A 10,754-nucleotide genomic window follows, 5' to 3' on the forward strand; every position below is an offset into this window, starting at 1 on the left:
GTCACAACTCAAGAGCAACTTTGTCCCTTGTCCGAAAGGACGCGAGAAGAGGAAAACAATAGATACATACGTTTTCAAAACAACGGGACATGATGTAGAGGGAAGACAACAACTTAAAAGAGTGATTATCTGTCACACAACGATGTTAACTTGGAAAATTGTGGACATCAGGAAGAAGGTGTTAAGAACAATTAGTTTTAGCTTTAGAAGTGAACTACTAGAAGTTTTTATTAGCTATAATTGATGCAGTTAATCAGTCTGGACAGTATCTTGCAGTGAACTTTCAAGTGCAACAGTTTGGACGATGGTGTCGTGGATTATATCTAGGGTCATCGTGTGAGTATTTAATATACACGATTTGCTTTCTGAACTTTCATACGTTAGTCAAAACTGCTGACTGTGCATTTAGTTTGTATGCATCTGCACTGTCACAGTACATAATAGTATTTTAACTTAACAGTTTTATATTATGATAGTTTGTTTGCTACTGACCAAGAATGAAAAATAACGTTGCATTCACAGACAACGCTGTTAGGGGGCGTTCACACTGAACTCGTTTTTTGTTTAGTTTTTTTAGTCACCGTGTAACATTGAACTTTTACAAACCGGTCTCGAGACACCCGCGTTCTTTGCATCTGGCATTATTAGCACAAAAACGCGTTCGATGTGAACATCCCCTCACCAAAGCACTGCAACATAAACATTATACTTCCAAAAATCGTCAAACTTCACAATAATGACAAATTATTCAGCAAAACCCTATATTTTTTCTTGATTAATGTAATAGAGTGCCTCGGGAAATGCGTCACGTTTTTGTCTGGAGTTCCCTGTCTGCCAGAGAGGAACTTCTGTTTTCCTGCAGGACTGTAATATTAGGTGTGTCCCTCTCTTTTCGGAAAAGGTCAGCACAGTGAAGAACATTTTGTGCTTCAGCTCACAAGGTGTTGTTTGCTGTGGATTTAGTTGTCCTTAGTGTACTGTGACACTGTCATTGTAAGAGATAAGGGTCTGTGGGTGTCACTGGTTGAATGGAAATACATTGTGTGTATTGTAGAATATGGCATGTTTCAAAGTCTAAACATCTTTTAAAATGATTAATCTCCCTTTTGTTCTTACTGTAGGTTAAAGTCCTATTAGCTGATTGCAAACAAGGCCTAGCTGTTTTAGAGATGTGTACTAACATTATTCTCTCTCTCTCTCTCTCTCTCTCTCTGCTATTCTTTCCCCTCTTTTTTCACTCACATGTTCGCCCAGCTAACATCGTAATAGGAAATGCATGACTAAACCATTGTGACTCTAATGTGTTCTCACAGCAGTCGACATTTAAGCACTTTCTTCTGGCTAGTAGTAATAGCAAGGCTCAGTATAGAAACGGTGACTTGGCTTATACTGTACTGAGCAGCCAGTGATGCTGAAGTTGTTTAACTACAATGACAGTTTTACATTGTAAAAGTTAAAAGATGACCTGTGCTCTTTACTTCAGCACTTATTTAGCTTTGTTTGGTTGAGGTGTTCTTGAGTGGAGAAACAGTTATGCAATAAATGGAATCCATCCAACAGTCCCTTAACACACACACACATACACCCATGATTCCACATAACTGTAGACAGTATCAGGCGGTGCCTTTGTTACCATAGCTACTCGAAAATACATGGTTGAGGAAAACAGTGAAGGCCGTGGGTATTCCTGTGTGTATGCAGTAAAGTGAGGTATTTAGCACCTCTCTGAAAAACAGCTTTTAATCTCACTGGCAGTTTCACAATCAGTAGATCGTTGGGAAATTACCTCTGTGATAGCTTCTGAGTACGTGGGCAATGGAAGAGTCAGCAGATGGCAAACAGTCAATGTGCGTATTTTTATTACTCTTTCAGCATCACAAGAAATCTAAACAAAAAGGGCTCTTGGTGGCCAAAATACACACAAGCAGGTTCTCAATAACAAACTCTTCACACTCTTAGAACACATGTCATGGCGCACTCTTGTGTCACTTTCTCTCACTCTGACACTCTTGTATGCCTTATCAGGTCTCTCTCCGCCATCACTATAATGAGAGACAGGTGTTAATTACAACCCAGGTGCTGAGCCTTACCTCTATATTTCTCCCGCTGACAGACAAAATGCGTCAACAACTTCCTCTTGCAAGGGACCGGGGTGAAGGAATTTGGATTGGGAGTCAACTCCGGCCCGAGCTCCACCCTCTCTGGAACTACCGTCGCCAAGACGGTATTTGACGTGCCCCTCCCTGTATCCGTTCACCTAACCTCGTAATCGAGATATCCAACTCATTGTGTGACCTCAAAGGGTCCTTGCCACTTTGCCAGTAAAAAAGGCTCTTGGTGGCCAAAATACACACAAACAGGTTCTCAATAACATAAATTCTTCACACTCTTAGAACACATCATGCCGCACTCTCGTGTCGCTGTCTCTCTCTCACTCTGACGCTCTGGCATGCCTTATCAGGCCTCCCTCCGCCATCACTATGATGAGAGACAGGTGGTAGAGTAATTACAACCCAGGCGATGAGCCTTACCGCTCTCCTCTCCCGCAGACAGACATATGACCATGTTTTAATATTTGGGCGGAGCATGCCTCTAACCAGGGGAGAAGGCTGGATTTGCCATTTTGGTGGGCCCTCAACATACAAATTATACAAAATTATGCAAAAATTGTGCTAGTGCCCACTCATAGTTAAGTGTCTGCCTATAACAGGCAAGTAGTATTTTAAAATATAACTGTGAAATGTGTGTTTTCTCACAGTCTTGTGTTTGGAACATTGTATCCTGCTTACAACTCTTTTAAAGCTGTCAAATCCAAGAATGTCAAAGAATATGTAAGTAAACCTATCTTTGCCCACTCCATATGCACACACAAACACACAAATCTACTGTATATTATCATTAATCTATGTTCTATTGATTCTTAAGATTAAGACTGCACAATTTACGATATGACTATGTGTCATTTTTAAACCACCGTAAAAGGCTATATTTTTATTTGTTTTATTTTTTAACTCTGAATTCTCTTATGTTTATTTCTCCTTTCTGATTTGTGCAAATATTTTGCACATTCACAAGATCGTGCCAATTATAATGCAGTGCACAAAAAATGCAACAGTGAGAGAACAAAATAGAAATTGTGAAGGTGAATAAACAAAAACAGTAAGGCACAAAGAAATAACCAAAGCTATTATGTAAAATTTATGTAAAGACAGTTGTCTTTACATAAATCCCTGTTAAAACTAAATCTAAATAGCTTTCAATAAATTGCAACATGATATTTTTGTCCATATTCCACAGTCCTACTTCAGACGTTAAGATCTTTTTTGTATTTATGTTTTTTTTTTACCCTATAAAAAATGTCTGTTATCATTAACTAACCCTCATATAGGAACACAAAAGTAGATGTTATTTGAGAATTTAACTCTTGAGTCACCATTCAATTTCATTGCATATGTTTTTCCAAGTTAATGGTGACTGAGGGTAACATCTCCTTTTTATCCACTAAAAAGAAAAATTCTTATGAGTTTGGAATACCATGAGGGTGAATAAATAATGAAATAATTTACAGTTTTTGGGTGAACTACCCCTTTAAGAGTGGTTTAACAGCTGGAATGTTTTTCAGGTTACTCTTAGTAGTTAACAGTCAGTAAACAAAACATGGGTTTAGTAACTTAAAGGAGCACTCAGTAAGTTTTTCCTCATCAAAAAAGTTTTACCCTTAAAGAAATGAATTGTAATTTTGAAACATATGTTTAAAATCATGACCAAGCTTATGAGAAGACTCCAGTCATATCAGTAGCCTTATGAAAGCCTCTTTTATCCTACATGGAGAGGGTCCCCCTCATGGGGCTGCCATGTTTGAATCACATGACCATTCAAATACAACTGGCTTAATCTCAGTAGCCATCCTGCTATTGGACACTTATAGATTAGTTAACTCATAGATTAGTTAATCATGTCTGACTGTCAATAGTGCATTTTTACATTGGCATATGTAATTGAAAACTACTGATTTTGAAGAGTTCTGCATCTTTTGCACTCTAAGTCCAAAAATAAAAAAGTTACTGAGTGCACATTTAACACTGTAAGCTTGGTTCAGTGATGGTATCCGACTCTTATACTGTACCATGGTACTTTGATTCTGTATAGTACAGAATGATTGCAATATTCATATACCATGATATTTACATGGTACTCTAAGGTACTTCAAGGCCATGGTTTGTGTCCAAATAACAGTATTCCCATTTAAAAACAAAAAAGGGGCTTTTTTTTGGTAAGTGTCTCTCTGCTTTCCCCTCAGTACTTCCAATGAACATTGTATTTGGGGTTTTGACAGGTCCGATGGATGATGTACTGGATCGTGTTTGCTCTTTACACAGTGTTGGAGACCATCACAGACCTTTCTATGGCATGGTAAATACACACATACATTGTCTGGACAAAATAAAAATTGCCATTTGATTGCATGGAGTAAATGTGTATTAAGTGGTTTTATTAACATTTTGCCATTCATCTCCACTGTATCTGTGGCTTTTCTTTGTCTTGCCATTGTGGTATGTCCTTTTATCTGTTGCTGCTGATTTTGAGCACAGTTTGTTTTCCTCAGGCTACTTAGAGGAACCAGTTTGATAGGTTCAGTTTCAGTTCAGCTAAATTACAGTGCATTACATTAGTTTCTTTCCAAAAAAAGATCAGTTCAACTTATTTTACTGGCTCAAGTCATCCTAAATTAAATCAACATTTCTGGATAGCTCAAACTCATTCTTTTTCTCATCCGTCATCCCACTACTCTAACACTAATTGCACTAAAATATGTTTCAGGTTCCCACTTTACCATGAACTTAAAGTTGCCTTTGTCATCTGGTTGCTCACCCCCTACACCAGAGGAGCCAGTCTTATCTACAGGAAGTTCCTACACCCTATGCTGGCATCCAAGGAAAAGGTAATGACCCAAAAAATGATAACATGACAATTTACATCACCAGGTTTCCTGGAAAAGGTGGTTACAAAGGTAACACACACAGCCATGCTGGAATGTATTGTGAAAGTACAGATAATTTCAGGAGGATTACATAATCAATTATTACATAAATGATGTTAGGCGATAAACAGGCAGACTGATAGGATTTTTCAGACAGTAAACAGAATGGTTGGTTTAATTGCACCTGTTTCACTTTTTTTTTTGCTAAACTTTAAAAAATAAAGAAATTATAGTATTTTTTAATAATATACACTGAGCACTTTATTAGAAACACATCTACACCTACTTATTCATGGGATTATCTAATTAGCCAATCATGTGGAAGTAGTGCAGTGCATAAAATCATGCAAATGTGGGTCAAGAACATCAACCGTCAGAATGGGGAAAAATTTAATTTCTGTAATTTTGACTGTGGCATGATTGTTGGTGCCAGCGGGGTTGGTTTGAGTATTTCTGTAACTGCTGATCTCCTGGGATTTTCACACACACACACACACCAGTCTCTAGAGTTTACTCAGAATGGTGCCAAAACCAAAAAACATCCAGTCAGTGGCAGTTCTGCAGACCAAAACACCTTGTTGATGAGAGAAGTCAACAGTAAATGGCCAGAATGGTTTGGGCTGACTAAAATAATGTCACATAATCACCTGTAATTGGACAATATCACTCTCAGCGAATGGCACATTTCTTCAATTGCATCATTAGCAGAATTTTTTCTGTCACGTGATGCATCTATGTATGCCACTAGGTGTCAGCAGAACATAAACATATTATAAATTACTGCACTTTTAATTAAGAATTTAACTAATTGACTGTTTCACATATGCTTTGTTTTTCAGGAGATTGATGATTATATAGTCCAGGCCAAAGAGAGGAGTTATGAGACCATGCTGAATTTTGGTCGCCAGGGTCTCACTATCGCGGCTACAGCTGCTGTCTCTGCTGCTGTGAAGGTATCACACACACCCACATACTCATTAATGCACTCTTACACTGTTTATATTCATCTTCAAAGCTGGGAACATGAGCTAACCTAACTGAGCTGATATTGTCAGCTAACAGCTTTGATTCTATGTAAACAGAGGTGTTATGTTATGCATGTGATTTTAAACTTTCTGTGTACATTAAGAATTCCTTGTGCTCCGTCACCTTGCCTTGTACTGTCCTTAAATAGGTTACATATTAGAGATCGACTGATTGTGGATTTTGCCGATAACGATAACCAAGGTGGTGGAAAAGGCAGATAATCAATCAATCGGCCGATAGTTTTTATTTTTATCGATTTATAGAATGATAAAACATTTCTTAGTCTTTCCTTACTATGAAAGGTACAGACATTAAGGCTACAAGAGGCCAAAATAAATTAAATTCCAAAAGCAGTTTAGTGTGCAAACAAAATCCCAATAATTACCATACAAATTAAGATTTGGAGCATAACGCTGGATTTTAAAGAAGCCTGAAAACCACGGGGACTTGGCTCTGTTACAATTCTTTATATGTAAGTATTTACCAATTGTATCTTTTTATAGCCTATATATTCACCAGATTTAACCTCTTTTTCAGTTTTTTTTTCAGTTCCACAAATTGTCTATTGGATTGAGGTCAGGTCTTTGTGATGCTATTCCAATACCTTGACTTTGATGTCCTTAAGCCATTTTGCCACAACTTTGGCTCTATGCTTGGGGTCATTGTCAGAATGCCTCTTTTCCCTGAGTGGTATGATGGCAGTGTGGTCCCATGGGCCAAGACATCAGCCAGGAAGTTAAAGCTCAATCGCAAATGGGTCTTCCAAATGTACAATGACCCCAAGCATACATCCAAAGTTGTGGTAAAATGGCTTAAGGACAACAAAGTCAAGGTTGAAGCACTGACCTCGATCTACTAGAAAATGTGTGGGGAGAACTGAAAAGCGTGTGCGAGCAAGGAGGCCTACAAACCTGACTCAGTTACACCAGTTCTGCCAAAATCGCAGCAACTTATTGAGAAGCTTGTGGAAGGATACCCAAAACATTTGACCCAAGTTAAACAGTTTAAAGGCAATGCTACCAAATACTAACAAATTGTATGTAAACTTCTGACCCACTGGGAATGTGATGAAAGAAATAATTATCTCTACTATTATTCTGACATTTCACATTCTTAAAATAAAGTAGTGATCCTAAATAACCTAAGACAGGGAATGTTTTCTATGATTAAATATCAGGACTTGTGAAAAACTGAGTTTAAATGTATTTGGCTAAGGTGTATGTAAACTTCTGACTTCAACTGTATATTTGTTCCATCAGATAGGGTTTATTGATGAGGAATACAAATTTGTAAAAAAAAACTATAGGCAGAGGTTTGTGCCGATAACCGATAGTTTCAAAAAGCAACTATCAGCAACAGTTAATCGTAAAACGGACATATCGGTCTAGCTCTATTATATGTTTTAAAGGAATATTTCAGGTTTGATACAAGGTTTATGTTAACCAATATAATGTTTAAGTCTGGTAGCTTTACATTTGAAACTATATGTATTTTAACATTTATGGACTGGCCCCATAGACTTCCATTGTAAGTGTCTTTCTGTAACAGCCTTTTTTACATAAATGAGGGATGAGTTTAAAAAAAAAAAAATTGTTCATCCTTTTAATCAACATTATGCCACAAATGCTGTTGATTGAGCTTAACTTGTATTAAACGTGGAACATTTCTTTAACGGAAACCACTAATGAAGGCTTTGATTCTTCAAGAATTCACACAATGTACAATATATCATGCACAGTGATGTCACTGTTGATGAGCTGATCACATGACTCATGTCACAGGGACAGGGAGCCATCAGTGAGCGTCTGAGGAGTTTTAGTATTCCTGACTTGACGCAGATCCCCTCTGACCAATCGGCATTCTCCAACCCCGGCCGACGGGCCGTACAGGCTGCTAAGCCTAGCTCAGTTGGTTCTGGTGAGTTCATGCCTTTATGATTTTATTGTAAAAAAAATTATAACAAACTGATTCATCCAAATTGACTACTGATCAAGATGGTCAAAATGGACATAGTAAGAGCTCAAGGATGGATGAATTGGAACAAATTATTTCTTATCAGTAAATAGTTATCATGTCTCCATCTAGTGGTTGAAGAGGGATTACAATTTGTTTTGATAGTAATGTAAGTTTGAAAGTGGTAGGTTTATCAGTTTTTCAAATAAATAACAAGCCTGGTCTTCATCTTTTCCTTAAAATAATAGATTTTCCAGCTGCACATTCAACCTGTGGTGTTTTTAAGGTGCATTTACTCATACTTTGAAGTCTTTATTGCTTCCTCTGTGCATAAACAAGAAGGGGAGGGGAATGAGGTGGAAACAGATGGAGTTTTCTCAGAAGACGAGGCGTCAGTGCAGAAGGGTCTTCGTAGATCTCAGAGTGTGAAAATTACCCGTGCCAAAGCAGCACGCAAAGAGGTATATTTATGCATGCAAACATCTCTGTGTGTGTGTGCAATCCATAGCTGGAGTTACTCTCAAGATTATAGATAATGGTGTATTGTTTTTTTATTTTCAAGCCTCGCTATGGCTCTTTGAAGCTGAAACCTAGAAGGCGGCCATTGATAACATCATCTGCATTTGACCATCCTTGATTGTCCACTACAATTCCACAAAGGGGATCAGCATCAAACCAATAGTTAACTGCAGTTTGAACCTCAGTTTAAAGCTGCTCAAGTTAAATCCTAAACTTTGGTCTACATTTCTGTAAGTGAATAGTGTTTTAAAGCAACACAAAACACTGTTGACTAAAACTTTAGCTCAAAACTGAACTACATACAGTACACAGATTAATAGAAAACACAATTACACTTACATTTATATCCAAAGTGACTTACAAATGAGGAATACTACAATACAAGTGACAGTGATGCAGAGAAACACAATGTAGGTTATAAATGTTAGTTTTTTATCTTGTTGAATGAATTTATTGAATGCACTCAAAAAAGTATAAAAGCCTAGAGTACAGAAAGGCTCATACTGTTTTCTGTGCATCCTTTAAAAGTGTAAAGACCTGGGTCTTTTCTATGCAAAGTATACTAAGAATGTACTAAGAACCTCATCAAAGTTAGTGTCGTGGTAAGCACACAGATCTCTGGTGTCCACACTCTCCCTCTATAAGAGCAAGTGTTAAGGTCACGGTTTCTGTAGTGTGTCACTTTTAGCTTGTATTCACTGTAATGAAATGGAACAACTGTCTGGAGAAGTACAAGGGTCGATGAATATGTAAAGCTTTAACACTTCCAAAAAAACTGACTTTGCTTGACGTGCTATCACTATGAAAGAGAGCTTCTTAATGTTTACAGCTTGCTTTTACATTTAAACATTTTTAATTTTATTAGATTTTAACAGTATTTTTAGCTGTCTCCAAATACATTTATTAAGTTTACATGTCTTAGGATATTTTTAAATACATTATGTGCAATGCATTTTAGTGTGATTATGTTTTCTGCATTTAGCCTTCCATTCTATTTTCTCTGCCATCTCTTATTTTAATAAAGAAATGCAGTAATTAATGTAATATTTAAACAAACACTCCAGCTGTACTTCCCCAAAGCATGAGAGTTGATATAATGTAAGTTGACAGACGTTAAAAATTGTGGTTTGTTCATATATAAACATTGGGAATGATTTGTCCATTTTTGAATATGTTTGTGTTTGACTGTTTTTCAGACATGTTTATGCTTTGGGAAATCTCAGAGCAGTTGGGAATCTTAGTTGTATATTTTAAATTATGGAAAACACCTGTCGATAATGCAGGTTTGTGTCCATCAGTTGCCTTAAGTATGTTAATAAACCCTGGGCCTTAAGTTTAAAAATATGTTTATTTTTATTGTCCATGTGTCAGTGGATATACTGTACAAAGGTCAGGTGGTAACACTTTACCATAAGGTTCCATTTGCAAACATTAGTTTACAACATTGAAAACCGTGATAAATTGACTTTACTCAATTGATTGAATTGAGTAATGGTGTCTCCAAAACATGTGTAATTTAGTTCTCCACACTGGTTGATCATATGGAATGAACTTGGCTACTAAAATTAAGATAACTAGATGCAAGAAGACAACTCAGGTTTGTTATTTAAATGTTGTTTCTTAATAATTGAATTGACTCAAATTTAGGTTACACAATAACACATCTTAACTAAAGATTATATCTGATTCTAGGCCAATCATTATATAAACTTATTTCTCCACAGAAATGTATAGACACCTGTACTTCAGTTGCACATGCACAAGGAGAACTGAGATGGTGTTTATAGGGTCCAACAGTTCACCCTCATGGTGACATCACACGAAACAATTTGCAACAAAAAAACATAAATAATAGTACAAAAATGCTAAAACCTCTATGAATTCTAATTAACATCTATTTAAATACCTCCATATGTTACATTTAACCAAGGAAATATGAATAAAATCTCAAAACGTAATTGAAACATTATGGGAATGTCTTCAGTACTGTAAATATATATGTACTCTAGTTTTTTCTGTTCTAAATTAATTAACTGTCTAGATGTTGCTCTATGTGAGTGCTTGAACAAAACTTGTCTGTTTGTTGAGACATTTAGGAAACATTTGTACACTAAAGTACAGTACAGTTCTATGGATTTTAAAGATTGGGACCTGACAGAAATTCAATTCTGCCTCAGCAGTATGTAGAAAACCACTAAAAAAAACAATTAACCAGTAATCAAAGTTATATGTGCATTTTCCATTTAATTATGATTTAACCTAACTCTAACTTTTC

General features: G+C 36.6%; 1 protein-coding gene across 2 annotated transcripts; it reads left to right on the top strand.

Annotated features, from left to right (window-relative positions):
* Positions 1-9,836, top strand: reep3a (receptor accessory protein 3a). 2 transcript variants are annotated; one of them, XM_052145038.1, is made up of 8 exons: positions 1-336; positions 2,759-2,831; positions 4,337-4,413; positions 4,822-4,942; positions 5,821-5,934; positions 7,789-7,924; positions 8,300-8,421; positions 8,523-9,836. In XM_052145038.1, the coding sequence occupies exons 1-8, from the start codon at positions 305-307 to the stop codon at positions 8,595-8,597; spliced, it is 750 nt and encodes a 249-aa protein (XP_052000998.1). In that variant the 5' UTR covers positions 1-304; the 3' UTR covers positions 8,598-9,836. The 2 variants fall into 2 exon arrangements, with proteins under 2 accessions (XP_052000998.1, XP_052000999.1); XM_052145039.1 differs by having other exon boundaries at positions 8,303-8,421.
* Positions 9,837-10,754: the final 918 nt, after the last annotated feature.

Source organism: Xyrauchen texanus, chromosome 16 (genome assembly GCF_025860055.1).
Source record: "Xyrauchen texanus isolate HMW12.3.18 chromosome 16, RBS_HiC_50CHRs, whole genome shotgun sequence".
In the NCBI taxonomy this organism is placed as follows: Eukaryota; Metazoa; Chordata; class Actinopteri; order Cypriniformes; family Catostomidae; genus Xyrauchen; species Xyrauchen texanus.

Bases quoted from the DNA above. Each gene is read 5' to 3' on its own strand.
- reep3a (XM_052145038.1), top strand. From the start codon at position 305: ATGGTGTCGTGGATTATATCTAGGGTCATCGT. The intron at 337-2,758 runs GTGAGTATTTAA...GTTTTCTCACAG, and splicing joins ATTATATCTAGGGTCATCGT to TCTTGTGTTTGGAACATTGT. The intron at 8,422-8,522 runs GTATATTTATGC...TTTATTTTCAAG, and splicing joins CCAAAGCAGCACGCAAAGAG to CCTCGCTATGGCTCTTTGAA.